General features: G+C 42.7%; 1 protein-coding gene across 1 annotated transcript in view; it reads left to right on the forward strand.

The window, feature by feature from the left end:
* Positions 1 to 2600: 2600 nt before the first annotated feature.
* The window catches only part of MARCHF6 (membrane associated ring-CH-type finger 6), a 60503-nt gene continuing 43870 nt past the window's right edge, over positions 2601 to 19233 (forward strand). The window contains exons 1-3 of the mRNA XM_074329077.2: positions 2601 to 2849; positions 16848 to 16944; positions 18609 to 18682. Of these exons, the coding sequence (XP_074185178.1) occupies positions 2831 to 2849; positions 16848 to 16944; positions 18609 to 18682 (190 nt within the window). The 5' untranslated portion in view covers positions 2601 to 2830. The remainder of the gene's footprint in view (positions 2850 to 16847; positions 16945 to 18608; positions 18683 to 19233) is intronic.

Genomic DNA, 19233 nt, shown 5'->3' on the forward strand with positions numbered 1-19233 from the left:
CACACACACAAATGAGGCTAGAACATGTGAATGCTATACCTTTAAATGTGTCTTTTAATCAAAATAACACTTTTTTTTTCCAGAGTGAAATTCTGTACCAATTCTAACATTGGTTTCCTTGGATAAAAGTGTGGCAGATGAAAATATTTCTATGTAATATTGGTGTTCTCATTTGAAAACAAGGAGAATTCTAATACAATGGACATCTATTGTTTTGTCTTTGCCTTTCTTGTGGGAAATGCTCTTTCCTCACCTGAATAATATAGTTCAGTGGCAGTGTCCATGTTCTTACACATCCTAGTTCTTTGGTACCGTCATTTGGTTCAGGGGTGGGCACCTAGCTGGACCCATTAACTATCCTTCCCTGGGAATTTTTAACTTGGGACAAGAAGTTACAATCCTCAGCCTGTCTGATGGTGAGGCTGAAGATGTGACCTTGAGAGCTATCCATGGGCTTGTCTCCAGCCACTTGGAGGAAGCTGGTCTGACAGCATAAAGCTAATGTGAAGACAGAAGCAGAGCTTCGGGATGGGGTAGAGAGGGGGACTCTGGCAGAGAGCAGTCCCTGAGGCCCCGTGGACCACTATTGTCCCAGTTTATTCATAGCAACAATATATTCCTCCCGTTTGCCTACCAGTTTAGTTGGGTTCCTGTCAATGGCAACCAAGAGAGGTGTGACTGACTTATGTAATCTGTCATGCGGGACGGCCTGCGGGGTCTCAGCTCCTGCTCCCCACATAAGAACGCAGGACATGGTGAGGCCAAAAAGGAACACCCACGGAGCCATAGGTAGGGGACTCATACCACTATAGTCTCACTGGCAGCTGGATTCACATGACTTGCGACCTGCTGTCCACTATTCTGCCAACCGACGGACTCGACTCTCGACTCCACTCCCCGGCGCAGCTGCGGCAGTTATATTAGTGGCCAATGGCTCAAGGGTTACAGCTGACAGCCATCTACTACCCGAGCCAGCACCTTTCCACGTGAGGCCAAGAGCCTGGAAACTGCTCTCTGGGGCTCTGTCCCCACAGTATCTCAAAGGGCTGTCGTGAGGACCGGTGCCTGGCCATGCAGGGACTCAACAAATGTTGGTTTATACTCTTATATTCAACCTTCAAAGGCTGAATGAAAAACGTGTGGGGCAATTCTCAATTCTAGAAGGAGCTTTCCTTCGAGCATCACTAAGGAAGACACCTAAAGACGAAAGGAAGGAACCCTCCATCCCCACTCCATAAGTATACACACTCCCCTCCAATCCTAAAGTGATTTGGCTGCGTGGAGGTTCACATACCTGCCCTGAAATACTAGTGCTTCCTTCAGCAAATCTCGAACTCCGTCTCCCTCTCTCAGAATCCTTCCCCGTTTTGCTATAGGACATGAGACTGGGTCTGGGGGTCCTGAACTGTGTCTCTGGCCTGAGGTGATAGCAAGTGCTCTGCCATTGGCTTTACAGGGGTGTGAGCACATGGGTGTGTGTAAGCTCATGGGGGGTGAACTCAAGTTGGGGTTGCCTTGGGAGATTGGGGAATGAGCCTCCTTCAGATTCAACATCAAAGCCTTAAATAAGCTCATTTCTCTAGGTCAGAAGCCATTGAAATCAGTGGCTTTATTGTGTCAAGAATGTGCTTTCAGCCTTGGGTAACATGAGTGACATTCGTCAAATTCTGAGTCTCATTCGGATTGAGAAGGCCTTGGGGGAGGGGTCGTCCGAATGCCTTCACTCCCGCCGCCGGCATTCTCGAGTCTATCTCTGCAAGTCACCTGCATATTGTTCAAAATATTTTTTATTGGTGTTGGAACATCTTTACTTCTGCTCAGGCAATTCTAAGGTGGTGGCCTTTCTAGCTGTCCTTTCTAACCAGTTCTTCATTTACAAAGCCAAGATGAGGAGGAAAAGCGGTGTATGGCGGCGGCGGAGCCAAACCTCCCCTCCGGCCGAGCCGCTCCGGCCGTGGAAGCGTCCACAACGTGGTGTATCAAGCTCTGTCCGCATACGAATCGGTTTCTTCGGTTCGTGTTTCACCCCCCAACCTAAGCAGTTTAGTGCAGTCGCCCTGCCACCCAAATGCAGAAGTGTCCCTGGGCGGAACCTCGGCCGAGTTAGTGCTTGTCTTGTGTTCGGCGACGTTTCAGTGCTTCCTTTCACAGTTAGTGCTTCCTCAAAACGTGCATCAGAGCTACTCGGGACCCGGCACCAGCGCACCTTCCGGGCGGGGGTGGGGTCGCGTATTTCCACCGGCGCCCGGAGAAGTCTGAAGCCCCCCAGGATCCGCCTCCGTCGTGCACCGCGGCCGGGGCCGGCGCTGGGGTCGCCGCCTCGCCTCAGGCGCCCGCGCACGCTGCTCTCCCCTCGCGTTCTCTGTCGCCTTCTATGGGGCCACCAGAGCTCAGCCCCGGCTTAGGTTCCAAGCCCACAGCTGTGCACAGCCCTCGGGACAGGCCCTGAAAGCCCGGCGCGCTCGCAGGAACGCCGTTCCAGCCCGGGTCCTGCCCTCACAGCGCCCAAGGCCGCCACCGGAAATGACGGCACCGGTCGTTGGGGTGTTCCCGCCCCTTCCGGCCCGCGCCCCGCCCAGGCCTCGCCCCGCCCTCCCCCGCCCCTCCCCCTCCCAGCTCTCGCCCGCTTTCTGTCAGCCTCTCTCCCTCTCCCTCTCCCCCTCTCTCCTTCCTCTCGCTTCCTCGTTCACACCTGAGCCCACGCACCTGCCGGGGCCCGGCCCAGCTCCCTCCTCCCTCCTCCCCTCCCACCCTCCCCGCCCCGGCCGGAAGGCTCCGGCCTCGGCCGCGGGAGCCTCGCGGCTGCGTCACCACCGCCCCCCCAGACAAGATGGACACCGCGGAGGAAGGTAAGTCGGTAGCGCCCGCGCCCTTGCACCAGCGCCGGGGTTCGGGCCCGGCCCCTGCCCGGTCCGCGGCGCTCGAGGCGGGCGGCGGGGCCCGGGCGGCGCGGCGGGGCGCCTCCCTCGGGCAGGGGCGCGCAGTGACAGTGGCTGGGCCGGAGCCCGAGCCGTTTGCCCGCCGAGCAGCCGGCGCGAGGGGCGGTGGGCCGCGGGGCGGGGGGAAGGTGACCCCTCGGCGCCCCCCCGCTGTTTCCCGCCCGCGCGCGCGGAGGGCGGGGACCCTGCCCGGCGGGGGCGTCCGCGCTGCGGGACCTCGGCTGGCCCGGCCCCTCGCCCCCCGCGTTCGCCAGGCCCGGGGACGGGGCTGTCGCCGCCGCTCTGAGTCGGGGGGCGGTGTCCACACCCTCCCCCGCTCGGTTTTGCCTTTCTTTCTGTCGCGTTGCCCGTCGCTGTGCAGGCCCTACCCCCTCGCCGCGGAACTTCTTTGTTGACTCTGAAACTTCGCGCAGAATCCCCGCCAGGTGACGGCCGGTGACTGCGCTGACCCCTGTTGAAAACCTTGCACCCTGTTTGTTTGCGCCCCGAGAGAGTGTGTTTACCGGCCGCAGAGGAGGAAGGTCCAGCGAGGTTACTCGGGAGGGAGGCTCCGCAGAATCCTTTTGTTTTGGTTGGTTTTGTGTTTAATCCTTGACACGGAGACACGGGTGTGTGTGTGTGTGTGTGTGTGTGTGTGTGTGTGTGTGTGTGTGTGAGTGAGTGCGTGTGTGTGGACACGGTGTTTTGGAACAAGCCTACCCGGGTAAACTGAATACATAAGGTAGAAACATCTGTGGGTATCGAAATGCGTTTGCTTATCCGGAGACTGAAGGGGGTTGGTTATTTTTAAGCAGTTTTATCTTTTTACAGTCTAGCAAGTAATTTAGTGAGTCTATGGAAGAAATCACTAAATTAATACTGTTTCTTGATGTTTTGGTCATCAGTGAAGATACATTTATGCTTTGGGTATATTTATATGGGGAAGTGATAAGCAGCCTTCAACCTTATCGGTTGCAATTTTGGTGGTTTTAGATGAAAATCACGGAGCACTGACATGGCGTGCAATAATGAGTGATAAAAAGCTTGATGTTGTCTATATATGTGATGAGGTGACAGAACTTGATTTATCATTTTCTAAAGCCTTTGGTAATCAGTAAGAACCTCACCTGGAATGACATTTGCGTGTGACACTTGGCGGCTTTCAAAGCATACTCAGATGCATTCACATTTGATCTTCACAAGAACCCTGCAAAGTAGCTAGGTATTATCTTTTATAGGTGTGGAAATGCAGGCTTAGTTGTATTAATAGCTTGTCCAAGTTTCACACACTGGTAAGAGACAGATTTGAATCTAGGCATTCTGGTTATAAATAAGTTTTCCTTTCATGATGCCTCAGTTGTTTTGACAGAATATTATTTTGCATTTGTTTTATGAAACTACTAATCATGAAGTGAAAATGAATTTTAATACTCCTCATGCCTACTTTTGCGAAATTCCAAATTAGAAGTCTTCTGAAATTTTCAAAATTAATTTAAATTTAACTTGAAAAAACACTGCAAGGAAAGGGAGGGTTACAGAGAATTTCATGTTAAAAGTGATAAAGTCAAGATGCCAGAAAACTTAGAAACAACTTCTGTTTGCTACATTAGTTACTACAGATTTCTTAAGTTTAAAAAAAATGCAATTGGGTTTTTATCTGACTACCAAAGAAAACATTTTTGTAGGAGACTTGGAAAATAAAGTTAAACATAAAGAAAATTAAATTGGAAAAATTTTTAATCCTATCACCCCTTATTGAAAACACTGATATTTTTTTATTTTCTCTTTAATATGTTAATCTGAGCAAACAGACTAAGAATGGTGCTAAAATACCAACCATGCAGAGTGTAACTCTTACCTCTTTTAAAAATAGCATGTTGCTTTCCTCTAGTGGTACCATATATGATGTTGTAATGCTCAGGTTGTTTTGTATTTGTAGTAAACAATACTGAATTTTGTTAGAAAGTTGGTTATTTGCCACATGGATTTTGGCCATTCATATTAAATGTTTGCTAGAGTTTAAAGATCTCTTAAGTGTTCAGTGTATTAAGTTTTATTTTTGTAAAATCAACAGGTTTATAGTCTATTTTCATAATACCAGAGGATGGATGAATTATTGTTAGTATGTAATTTGTATGAGTGCAGACGTGTTACATAAACTGTTACCCATCATCAGACCTTTAAACTTCAGACCTGGAGGAGACCATAGATACAGTAACAGCTTTCTCATTTTATGGATTAAGAGTGATCCTACAATGCACTGAGATTTTTCAGTTTCAGGGAAAAAAACACACCTGTCCTTTGCTCAAGAATATGTGTTTTTTAAAAGGAAAAGCACCACACTATTGGAATAGACGTTGCAAGCAAGTATTGATGTGTGAAAGTCTCGAAAGATATTAAACATTTTGCCATAGTAGAGTGCTCTCATTTCAGCCCAGTGATACGTAGAGAGCTGATTTTTATTTTCGTTTTGCCAAATTACTGCTTACACTAGCAGAGCATAATACAAAATCTTACCAGCAGTTTTTTTATGGAGTGCCAAAGCAGTTGTTCTTTATGAAACTTGTTCATTGAGAAGGTATGAAGCTGAAGTGTATTGCAGTTGATCATGTTTTATTTACTGTGACAAAATTTGAGGTGACTTAGATTTGGAAGAAATGAGCTAGAAGGATGAGATGTTGTCAGGATCAGACACAAAATACACAATTTCCCCCTTAAGCACCCCCCGCACAAAAAGTAAGAAATTATAAGTCACAACTAGAAGTTATAAGTGCTGTGGAGAACAGTAGCTGGCGAGGGAATACAGAGGATATGAGGACCAGGTTACAGTTTTAAATATGGCAGTAAAGGAAGGCCTCATTGAGAAGGAGCGAAGGAGGAGAGGGAGTCAGACATGCAAATAAATGCTCTGTGGGCAGAGCATTCTAGGTAGAGGGAAGAGCCAATGTGATGGGAGTATGCCAGGAATGGTCACGAAACAACCGGGAGACTGATGTCAATGCAATGGAGTGAATGAGTTGGTAGAAGAGTAGGTAAGGTGAGGTCAGAGAGAGATCATTGACCCAGTGGAGAGTGGAGAGAGGGGGTGCGAATGTGTAGGACTTACATTGACTTTTACTTTCGTGAGGTAGGGAGCCCTGGGAGGATTGTGAGCATAAATTGTCTTGCCACTCTGTCACTGGCTACTTTCCTGAACCTTTTCCTGCTCAACTCTTAAACCCAAATTTCTGGGAGCTAGAATCTGTTTGGCCCGACTTTGGTCAGGTGCCTGCCTCTGATCCAGGTAGTTGGGTGGTGGTGAGAAAGACAATGTAAGAATAAAAATCATGTCCAAAGGTACAAACTTCCAGTTATAAAATACAGCCTAGGGATCTAATGTACAGCATAGTGACTGTAGTTACTATTACATTATGTATTTGAAAATTGCTAAGAGTAGGTCTTAAAGGTTGTCGTAACAAGAAATATAATTTGTAACTGTGGTGATGAATTTGACTAGACTTATTGCACAGCATGTATATGTAGTGAATCTTTATGCTGTACACTTGAAACTAATATAACATTATGTCAATTATGTTTCAATGAAAAAACACAAAAGAACAAGAATAAAATCATGGCTGGCTGTGTCCATTCTTGATCTGGGCAGACATCCCAAAAGTCGTCTGCTGCATTGTTGAAGACCTTCTAGGCTGGAGTGCTGTGAGTGATTAATCCTGGGCTGCCCTGTGTCCTCTTCCAGACCAGGCTGATTTTAGTGGGTGTTACTTTTCTCCTGGAAGGACATGAAGAGCGTTTATTTTTAGTGTAATACAGGTAGACTGGACAGAGTTCTTAAGGGAACAGGAAGTAAGACCCTAAGGAAAAACGTATTAATTCAGACTACATTTTAGAATGCTATTGCAGTGAGGTAGGCAAGATATTACAGGCAGACCTTGGGGATGTTGCAGGATCGGTTCCAGACCACGGCAATAACGCGAGTCTTGCAGTAAAGCGAGTTGTAATCTTTTTGCTGGTGGAGGGTCTTGCCTTCAATTTGTAAAAAGCACATCTGTGAAGTGCAATAAAACGAGGTATGCCTGTATAGAAGTTTAAATTAGGATAGTGGGAATGGGAAGAATGAGAAAGAAGAAGCAGATCAGGGTGGAATTAACAGAATAGTGATCGATGAGGTGATGTAAAGGGGAGGAGCATTTTAAAATGGTTGATTTCTAGTGTAGTTTCATCAACTGAATGGGAAGAGAGACGTTCAGTTTTGAACATTGTATAGTTTGCAAGGGTTGCCATAACAAAGTACCACAGACTGGGTGGCTTAAGCAGCAGAAAGTTATTTTATCACAGTTCTGAAGGCTGGAAGTTTGAGATCAAGTTGTCAGCAGGATTGGTTTCTTCTGAGGCTTTTCTCTTTTGCTTGCAGATACTCGTTTTATCCCTGGGTCTTCACCTGGTTTGCCCTCTGTGCATGTCTATGTCCTAATCTCTCTTTGTAAAGGCACCAGTCATATTGGATTAGGGCCCACCCTAATTACGTCATTTTAACTTAATTACCTCTTTAAAGACCTTGTCTTAAGTGCAGTCATTCTGAGGTACTAGGGGTTAAGACTTCAACATACGAATTTTGCTGGAGGTTGGGGGAACAACACAGTTCACTCCATAACACATGTGATGAGTTCTGGGAGGCGTGGAAGACATTGAAGCATTTTTGTCCATTTATTTCTTCTTTCTTAATTTCATTATAATATCCTTTTTCCTTTCCTGTCTCTCTTCTTCCCTATTCCCACCTGACTGTATTCTTCAATGATAAGTTAATAAAATATAGTTTACACACAGTAGAATTTACACTTTTTAATGTGCAGTTATGTTCATAGTACTTCTGGGATGCAACATTTAGAGATTGCTTGTCTTTTTTCCCTTCTCTTCTCCATTTACCAGATATTGAGTGCCTGCTGTGGACTTAGGGCCCTGCCAACAGTGTGTGAATTTCACTCCCCCCCCCCCCCCCCCCCAGACATTGCAGAGTTCCTTAGAGTCACTTTTATTGAATGGAACAGTTTGAAGACCATTGGTCTTAGGATTCCTTTACATTCTTAAAAATTGAGGATCCAAAGGACTTGTGTGTGTGTGTGTGTGTGTGTGTGTGTAGTTTTAGAAATGAAAACAACTTTAAATGTAATACATGTGTTAAAAATAACTGATAAATGTATCTTTTTGAGACACAAAACTAATGAGAAGAATAGTACTGTTTAAATTTTGCAAATCTTTTTCATGTCTGGATTATTAAAAGACTGTTGGATTTTCACCTCTGCTTCTGCAGTTACTCTGTTGTCATATGTTTTAGTTAAAGTATATGAAGAAGGTTTGGCCTCAACAGTTTGAAAAGGGAGACATATTTTCAGATAATTTTGGATAGTCTTATATTATGCCCAAACTTGACAAGTAATAGTTTCTTAAGCAGCAGTATATCTGAAAACACATCAATCAACTTTTTAAATATAAATTGACTTAAATTAAAATCCACTGGTCTGATGGTTCAAGATAGAGCCCAGAAAGAGAACCATACATATATATAGATGTGATAAAAAAATTTGGTGAATGTTTAAATTTTTAAAAAGTACAGTAAAAGACACATTGTCATTAATCCCCCTCGCTCCGAACACACTTATCCCATCATTCTTGCCACTTTCTGAAGCAGTTCTTGAAGTCCTCTTTCATAAGTGTCGTTAGTTGCACTGTCGTTGGTGCCTCGATGTTCTGAATCGTTTCAAAACGTTTACCTTTCATTGGTCATTTTGACTGGGAAAGAGCCAGAAGTCACATGGTACCAGATAAGGTGATTGAGGACACACTGTAATGTTTTTATTTGTCAGAAATTGCGGTACCAGAAGCAATGTGTGACATGAAACATCATGATAGAAACTGTCCATTTCTCAGGCCATTTTCTACGCACATTGTTTCTTAAATGCTTGTAAAGACACTCACGAAAGAGGACTTGCAGAAGTGTTTCAGAAAGTGGCAAGAACGATGGGATAAGTGTGTTCCAAGCGAGGGAGAGTATTTTGAGGGAGATGAATGGCAATGTATCTTTTACTGTAACAAATTTTCTTATTTTAAACATTCACCATGTTTGTTGATCACCCTCGTATAGACAATTGATTTTTGACTAAGGCACAAAAGCAATTAAATGGAGCAAGTACAGTTTTTCAACAAATGGTGCTGGAATAATTGAATATCCATAGGCAAAAGTGAACTTTGACAATACCTTGCACCATATACCAAAATTAACTCAAAGGGATACTAGACCTAAATGAAAAACCTAAAACTGTGAAACTTCTAGAAGAAATATAGGAGAACATTTTTGTGATCTTGGTTAGGCCAAGATTTCTTAGGTACAACAAACACTAAAAGCATGAGCCATAAAAGAAGAAATTGATAAATTGTATGGCATAAAAATTCATAATGTCTGCTCTTTAAAAGACACTGTTAAGATAATGGAAGACAGGGCACAGCAAGTGTTTGCTTGCAAAATACGTATCTGATGAAGGACACATTTAGAGTATATAAAAAGTCTCAAAACTCAATAAGAAAATGAATAACCCAGTTTAAGAAATGGTCCAAAGATTTGGACATACACTTCACCAAAGAATATATGCGCATGGCTAATAAGCACATGAAAAGATTCGAAAGCATTATTAGTCATTAGGTACATGCAAATCAAAACCACAGTGAGATAAGGCACACCATCAGCATGTAGCTTTTTTCTTTTAATTATGGTTAGCAATGGTTAACTATAATCCTAGGTTTTTGTTTTGTTTTGTTTTTTTTAACGGCGGGCACAACTCACAGTGGTCCATTCGGGAATGGAACCTACAGTCTTGGTGTTATCAGCCCCATGCTGGAACCAACTAACCAGCCATCCAGGATGTAGCTTTTTGAGTCTGGCTTCTTAACAGGATGCTTTTGGGATTTACTCACATTATTGCATGTATCAGTAGTTCCTTCCTTTTTAATTGCTTTTTAGTGTTCTCTTGTAGGGTTGTACCACAGTTTGTTTATCCATTCCCTGGTTATAGAATACTTGGGTTGATTGTTTCCAGTTTGGGGTAATTATGAATGAAACCATTATACATATTCACATAGATTTTTTTATGTGAACGCAAGTTTTCATTTTACTAGGTTAAATACCTAGGAATAGAATTGCTGGATCAAATGCTAAGAGTTTTTTTCTTTTTGTCATTTAATAGGTATGTAGTGGTACTTAACAGTGATTTAAATTTTTCTTTTTTTTTTTAAAGATTTTATTGGGGAAGGGGAACAGGACTTCACTGGGGAACAGTGTGTACCTCCAGGACTTTTTTTCCAAGTCAAGTTGTTGTCCTTTCAGTCTTAGTTGTGGAGGGCGCAGCTCAGCTCTAGGTCCAGTTGCCATTGATAGTTGCAGAGGACAGAGCCCACCATCCCTTGCAGGAGTTGAGGAATCGAACTGGCAACCTTGTGGTTGAGAGCCCACTGGCCCATGTGGGAATCGACCCAGCATCTTTCGGAGTTAAGAGCATGGAGCTCTAACCGCCTGAGCCACCGGTCCTGCCCTAAAATTTTTTATTGTGGTAAAATATGCGTAACAGAATTTACCATTCTAACCATTTTAAGTGTACAAGTCAATGGCATTAAATGTAGTTACATTGTTGTGCAACTATCACCATCTCACTGTGATTTTAATTTGCACTTCCATAATGACGTCAGCATTTTTTCATTTGTATACCTTCTTTGGTAAAGTACCTGTTCAAATCTTTTTTTTTTTTTTTTCCTTAAGACACAAATTAGTAAGCTGGACAAAGGACTTGAACAGATAATTCACAAAGAAAATTTAGTAAAATGTGGAACTGTCCAGCTTCATTAGTGATAAAATTACTTTTTAATTAACTACTGTATTACCTAATTATTTTTATCCTTATATTTCAATAATATAATGTATTTTGCAAGAGGGAATAGTCTACTGTTCCAATGGGAGACTATAATAAAGTTGGAGGAGTAGATAGTGAAATTATATAGAATACTGACATTAAATTGTGGGGAAAAAACATTCAAGAAAACTTGATCACACAACCAAGGTGGTTGGGGAGGAAGTAAATAAAGTCAAAATCATTATTCTCTTGGAACTGGGGCTTAGGTTAGAATCCTCATTCCCTCATTAACGTTGTTGATAATTTAGTTAGGTCTCAGTAACTGAAATAGAGTTTAGCGAATCTAAGACTACTCTCCACTTGGCCTTGGCTGGCAGAGATGGTGTTGGGGCCGCATTTATTTCCTGTGATGTTTGCCTGGGGTAAAGTTTTCTGTTTTGGTAGGTTGTCTCTTTCCTGGTTCTTTGGCTAGAGAGAGCAGACTTTTGGGGGAAAATTTTCTGTCCTCATTGGTGTTTGTAGGTTGCCAGCTTCTCCACCTTCGCCACCAGTCCAGGCTACAAGAAGCAAAACGCAAACCCAGAGAACTGCCATATGGGCAGTTCTTGGGCCCCCAGCTGCCTTGTTGGTCTGCGTTCTTGTTGCCTTTTAGAGTCTCTTACGTTTGTTTTATGTATAATGTGTTGGGTTTTTAGCTGTAGTTGGCAGGAGGAATAGGGAGAAGTGCATCTTATTTCATCTTGGTTTGGAACCTTACGTCCTCTTCATCTCTTCTTGTGGTCTTTACTCTCCCTCCCTTAGATGGAACCACTATCTAGTGATACATGTTAGTGTTCCCTGTGTTTGAGCTTTTTACATGTGGGATTGTAGTGTAGGGTTCTGTGTGTCTGGGTTCTTTATCACTCAACATCTCTGTGTGATAAATCCAAATTGTGGTTTATTGTTTTAATTGGTTTATTATCATTGTCATACAGTATTGTGTGAATATACGAAGATTTATTTATCCATTCGTACTGTTGATAAGCAATTTGGGTATTCCATTTTGGAGGTATTATGAATAGTGCTGCTATGAACTTTTTGTACATATCTTTGAAGGTAAGTATATAGGAAACTATTGATTTTAAAAGTTAAGATACTAGCAAAATACCACACAATTATATACTATAGATGCAACACATACAAAATAAGGAAGAGAGTTCTTTTCCCCAACCCTGATCCATCAAAGGTAGCAGTAGTTTCTGATATATAGCAACAGTTCCTTATGTATTCTTCCAGAATAAATGTTTAGCTCTGTAAATTTATGCCTTGTTTCAGATTTTTTTCTGCTGAAACGTGGATTGTTAGGGAAGCTTCCATTCCTTCCAGATTACACACAGATTAGCTGAAGAAATTTAGCTGAAGATATAGAGCAAGAGTAGGTGCAGCCTATCTTTGGCAGCTTTTCTTGGCCTCTAGTTCCCTAATAAGGTGTGGATATGCCCATGACACAGGCTGAGCAGGGCTCAGAGCTTGCTAAACAGCCAAGTGTTTGCTTTACAAGTGTTTTATAGCTAGGGCTTATCACCGTTCTAGTTGATTTATACCAACAATCTTTGCCTTTCCATTTAGGGGAATATTTATACATAATGTGCTCTTGTGCAAAACTCATTTAGTTACATCTTCATCATGTGGGAAAAAACAGTTGATACTACAAAAGAGATTTGTGATACTATTTTTTAGAACAAATTCCATATTAGACTTTTAGATTAAATTGTTTTCAATTGGAATTGAGTTGTTGGTTGCACAGACATGGGCTTTTAAGACTGTTGAAACATATATTTAAATCTGATTCTGCTTTCTTACCCTGATGAAGATACAGCCAGTTTAATTTTTATCACATTTTTAAAAACATGACCAATGAAATAAGAAAATTGCTAACATGAGTTTTCAAATTTGTGTGTGTATTATATAAATCACACGCTAAGCCCTCTTGCTAAAGCACTTCATTGATAAAATCAGACTTGGTAGTGTCAGTAAAACAAAAGTTCAGCTGTGATATTTGCAAATTAGACATTTAACCTTTGCTTATTTTTTTTAAAGTTTTAGTATGTAAAATTTCCAACACTCACAACATAGACTAATTTAATAAACCTCCATGTAACCACCATCTAGATTCAAAAGATACAAACTGATAATTCTTTCATCTTAAACATTTCCCTCCCCCCTTTCACACTTGGATTATTTTAAAGCACATCCCAGATAAGATCTTTTCATCCATAAATACTTGTATATTCTAATAAATAACTTCTTAAAAAACACATAGCCACATTTCCACTATCATACTACTTATTGCCTTTATCCTCCAAGTACTAAAATGACTACTGATGTATTGCTATTAGTACAATGATTACTGAGGTTTACAATTTTCTTTGCAGTTCCTTCTTTCTTAAGATACGGCCTACTGGGGATGTACGATCAATCATAAAGTCTGTAGAATAATTCTTTTCTGTGGTTTAGGTTGATACACATAGGTTCATGTGTTTGATTTATTTTTGATTTAGGGGTTGCTTATTTTTCATTTTGATACAATTTTGTTTTATAATTATGTAAAAGATTTCTGTGCTTCTAAAACAAGGTAATTCAGATGTCTAATGTTCCCTTCTCTTTCCTTTTATAGAATCAATGGAGGCTTCTGAAGCCACTGATAAAATAATGAAAATATTGTATATATGTGTATTCTGAGAGAACCATAGTTTTTCTCTGATTTTTCCCCCAATGGTTCCGTGAGCAAATACACACACACACACACACACACACACACACACACACAGGAGCCACTACTATCAAGCAGTGGTTGTCTTACATTTTTAGTTTCAGGATCCCTTTACACTCTTAAAACCATGAAAACTGACATCTTTTATTTATGAATTCTTTTTAAAATTGAAAATATTCACTTAACATACCCATTACGTCTTAACATAATTTTCTTTCATGAAAATAACTATATACTCTAAACCCAGGATATTGGTGAGAAGAGTGAATTTGTTTTATACTTACAAATCTCTTAAGTGTCTGGTTTAATGGGAGGCCCCTGGGTTTTTTCATGTATGGCTGCATTTAGTCAGTTGTCTCATAGCATCTGGAAAACTCCCACCATACACTGGCAAGACAATGAGAGTAAAAGACAATGTCTTAGTGTTACAATGAAAATAGTTTTCATCTTGCAGAGGCTGGGTGAGTCCCAGTTCTCTAAGCTGGGTTCTGTGTTAAGCAGAGCCTTGGGGCTTTAGATTTGTTGTTTGCTTAGGTTTGTGTTTGTTGGTTTGTCATTCAGAAGGACGGGGGGTCTTCTTAAAATCTGTGTCCTGTTATTCAGGTGTGTTTCTCAGTCTTGTCCGCCACCCCCCACCCCAAGCTGGCCGCTGCATGGTTGTTGCCACAGCTCATTCGTGCCTCTTGAGGCTGGTGCATATCGCAGGACGAGGCCACCAGAATATGGTTCCTACCCATGTGGATGTCACCCCAATGTAGTTCCTGCGTCCTGGTGGCAGTAGTGTATCCACAAGGTCATCCCTGCCTTATGCCAGCCCATTGCTGCGTGTGCGGTGGCCCACTGGGTACCATGTTTTTGGAGGGCTACTAGGTGACTCATTCGCCTGAGCGCGGTGCCCCCAGCGCCTCCCTCTGCACTGTGTTCTGCCCACAGGACACCCCTTGCTACTGCTGCTGCACCCCATTTCCTACATCCGCAGCTTCCTGAGAGCTGCTGGGGAGACCACCTCACTCTTTTTCTGACCATCTCACCCACATTTGCACCCAGCGGACTCTGCCTGGGTGATGCTGCGGTAGCATGTGCCTGTGGCTAAAGTTACCTCGGGGATCCAAACACTTGAGGCTTACGTTGTGAATGGCTTTGAGCTCTTGTTCCACGCCTACCGGGATAACTGATAATTCTAGAATTAATCCATGCCCACGGGCACCAGCGGCTCAGATGATTCTAGATAACCTAGATGGATTGCGCATCCCATGGCCCTATCACCCACTTTCGGGAGAGGTCTAGTGCCTTAACGTGATGGGTGATGACGGCGGCAACTGGGGATCTGGGTTCGGTTCCACAGAGGGAGCCTCATGGACTTGCCCGACCACGGAAGGCTGCAGACATGTGTTCTCCCTCCTCGCGACCCAGGAGAGAATGATACAAACAGTGCTAGACTCTCTCAAGATCCTGTCATTGGAATGAGCCCCCTTTTAAGGAGGACCTGCTGCTCTGAAAGTCTGGTGCTGGCAGCTGCGGTAATCCCGTCTTCGGCGCCAGGTGTTGAACTCGGTGCAGTGGTTTGAACACTGCTTGGCTTTCTGGCGCGAGGCCGCCGCAGGGGAGCCTCCTCCACGCCCGGCCTCGGCTGAGGTGTACGCTTGGAGAAAGTTACAGTGCTCAAAGCGGGCGCCAGCTGCCCGCTGGGAACCGGGGACGGGGAGCGTGAGTCTATTGTTTGTGCCTGAGCTTTGCGGACGCCGCATGGCTGGGGCGTTAGTGTTGCACTCAGAGTCTTAGACCCGTGCAAGACCCACCAGGGCGAAAGCTTTTTGCCAGAAATGCTTTCGTGAAGGATGAAGGTGAAAGTGGGAGGTTTGAAGAGGTGCAGCTCTCCTGTAGTTCTCTGACTACAAATGATGCAAACCGCCAGCGTTGTTCCCATGACTTGCCGGCAGCTTCTGGGAAACCAGACCTTCGGGTGGTGGTAGCTGGAGGGTTTGGTTCCAAAGCTGAAACTGAAAGGCATGGCAAATGGAGTCTGTGCTTAATTTAAATCACTCCAAACAACCCGACCCCACTTAGGCACGGAGGAGATTGGCACATCTGTAGCTCTTCCGTAGGCAGTGGTTGGCGTGTCGCTTGTGGAGTACTTGTCTGGGTCATCCGTAAGCAGGGGCGGAGTAGCATGCCGTAAGCATTTAGGCCATCCTTAGCGCTCAGTATCCTTCAGCTTGGACCAGTGGCGTTCAGCTGCCCGAGATTGAGCCGTCCTAAATCTGTGATGCTCTTAAATGTCCAGGACCATGTGCCACACCACTCAGCGCGTGCGCGCCCCAGTCCAGCGGCTGCCAGGGACCCGTGAAGCCATTAGTGGTGGGCTTGGATTGCAGTTATTTCACATCAAGGAGGAATTCCTGTAAGAGTAGATCAAAACGTTGCGTTTAAGTCTCCTCCCCTTGTACGCACTGCCTGTTGCCCCTCAGATTGCCTACTTGGGGTTGGCACTTGGTCTAAATGAAAGTTGCAACCAGGTTTGAGTGGGTGGTTCTGCAAGAGGAACATTAAGGAAGGAGTGAGCAGGATGGATCTGTTGCGGCTCCTCCTTCACCCGTGTGGGGCCACCCCAGGCCAGAAGATGTACACATGTGCCCCAGAGCGGGGTGGGATGGTGAGGGGTGAGCTGCTGCCCACTGGCCACGGATCTGATAGCCCTGGGTTCCGGTAGCTTCTGCTTAACGTGGCCCCTGGCTCAGCTTCTCCCTGGCCTGGCATCTTTGTGGTCTGTCCCCTCCCCCCCATTGTATGTGTCTGTCTCTCTCTCTGTCTCTCTGTCTCTCTCTGTCTGTCTTTCTCTCTCTCTCCCTCTCCCTCTTGTGGAGTACAGTAAAGCTAAAGGACATCCATTTCTGCCCACTGTTACTGTTAAGTCCTTAGGTCTGTTTTTGTAGAGTGTAAACTGTTAGGACACTAACAGTGACCTGATTCAGCGTGTTTCTACTTAGCATGTGTTAGTTATGGAACAGTGCAGTTTTAAATAAAAACCTGTTATTTTCAAATCTAATATACTTACAGAGCTCTTGTAAAAAAGAACAGTTGACCTCATTATATATTAGAAGTTTTTTAGTTATGATATATAGTATTTGATTATTATCCGAATCACGTTCTAGTTCTGTGCTGTTCATTAATGTTTTACCAAGTGAGTCTTGCTTTAACATGCAATATTTTAGTTTTTGATGGTCTATTATTTTTTCTTAAATTATAACCAAACATAATTCAATTTTTCTTTTTAATTAACAGACATATGTCGGGTGTGTCGGTCAGAAGGGACACCTGAGAAGCCTCTTTATCATCCGTGTGTATGTACGGGCAGTATTAAGTTCATCCATCAAGAATGGTGAGTCATCCTTTTAGAAAATGTTCTGTCTGAGCTTCAGTTTTGTCAGCTATGCAAGGGGGATTGTTTTAGTGAACTTCCTCTATAATTAGTTACTTTTTTAAATTTTTGTGAAAATTTGGAAATGACCCATATTCCTTATTACCATGCTTTGTTATGGGGTATATTGTCTTCCAGGTGCATGAGTACCATTTGTTTATTTCTACTGTGAAGAGATTATTTTGTTCACTGGAAGGGTTAATTAAGGTTTCTAGTTTCACTTGGCATAATAATAGCTTACATTCTCAAATGCTTTGTTCCGTGTACTGAGTGTTCAGTGCTTCCGCACATTTTAATCCTTACAAAAACCATGAGGTGGAGTAATTGTTGTTGTTATTGTTATTCAGATGAGGAAACTGAATAATTCAGATGAGAATAGAAAGGTTAAGTCACACAGCCAGCAAGTTAGGGACAGAACCAGGATTCAGACCTCGCCCCCTGGGTGGCAGTATTATCAGACCAGTGATAGAACTGATGTTGATGTCTGAAGAGATTCTTCCTATTCAGTTAGCTTTGAGGAGATTACAATTTAGATTAATCAAACCTTTTTAATAGGAATACATACAGAGGGTGCCCAAAAAATGTATACACCTTTTAAGAAAGGAAAAAACAAAATTGTAATACTCAATATATACCAATAACAAAAGATGAATACAAGTCACGTTTGACTTCTGCGACTACAAGAGGAGCTCAGAGTGTGTACCATCAGCATCCAGACACTTCTGATGACGGTGAACTGCTTGAGCAACGTTCACCAAAGTGTCCACTTGTATCACTGCGCATGCTGTTTCAATTTCTTCCAGAAGTACCACCAGTGTAGCCGGTTTTCTACCATACACTGCATCCTTTAAGGTCCCCATAGGTGGAGGTCAGGGGGTGTTAACTTGGAGGTTCTGGTGCATACTCATGCCTCTATCTATTGTTGTCGTACTTCCACAACGTTCTTTTTTTTTTTTTAATTTTTTAATTTTTATTTTATTAAATTTATTGGGGTGACAATTGTTAGTAAAATTACATAGATTTCAGGTGTACAATTCTGTATTACATCATCTATAAATCCCATTGTGTGTTCATCACCCAGAGTCAGTTCTCCTTCCATTACCATATATTCGATCCCCCTTACCCTCATTTCCCACCCCCCACCCCCCCCGCCCCCCTTACCCTCTGGCAACAACGTTCTTGAATTTCAAATACCACTACAAAATGGACTTGCGCTCCTCGGACGACAACCATGCTTTCGCCATTTTCGTTGACTGTCCTGCCTGTCGCATGGTGACGCTAGCATTCATTTGATTAACGCCATCTTTTGAGCAACCATCATACTACACATTGGTACTGTAATTCAATTCAACTTTGAAAAGTAATACATAGATAACATCTCTTAAAATATGTATACATTTTTTGGCACCCCCCCCCTGGTATTTTTATCTTTATTGTAAGTTATTGTTTTGTGCTCTTAGAAGGCATCTGTTATAAAAAGTTCGGAATAGTCTAAATTTGAAATTGTCAATTGTAGAAGCTCTATGATTTGTAAACTTTTAATGGAATAGAACATTAGTCTTCAGTCAGACCTTAAAGTTGCCTTGTTATAAATACTGTACTTATGAATGTATTTGTAATTGCAGCTTAGTTCAGTGGCTGAAACACAGTCGAAAAGAATACTGTGAATTATGCAAGCACAGATTTGCTTTCACACCAAGTAAGTATTTTAGTTTTCACTGTATTTTGGGGCTATAACTTGGCCACATGAAGTTGTTCAACAAGTGTAAAATATTTTCAACATAGTTTGTCTTTAATAGTGGGACGTATTGCTATAACATTTTAGAATATATCTTTCAAAAATACATGTCAGCTTTTAACATACATATGAGAGAGATTGATTTAATTTGTGGGATTTTTTTCATTTTTTTATTATGGACAAGTTCAAATATATGCAAAAGTATAATGAGCCCACATGCACACATCAATCAGTTTGACCCATTTTCAACTCATGGCCTTTACATGGCATTAATTATGCTCTTGAATATCTTTATGAAGTTTGATTCATTAGAAATATTCGCGTGAGCCTTTTGACTTGGAGCCCAATAAAAGCTTGTGTTTATACATTTTAGTTTGCATTTATCAGTCATAGGTTGTTTTCTTCATGTTTCTCAAAATCTATTTACTGGTTTAATGACTTGTTCTTATGTATCAAGTATCTTCTTAAAGTAAGTGATCTCTGTGGGTATGTTGTAAAACGTTGCTGTTTGT

Source organism: Rhinolophus sinicus, chromosome 3, assembly GCF_057876585.1.
Source record: "Rhinolophus sinicus isolate RSI-liver-muscle chromosome 3, RSI-T2T, whole genome shotgun sequence".
Lineage (NCBI taxonomy): Eukaryota > Metazoa > Chordata > Mammalia > Chiroptera > Rhinolophidae > Rhinolophus > Rhinolophus sinicus.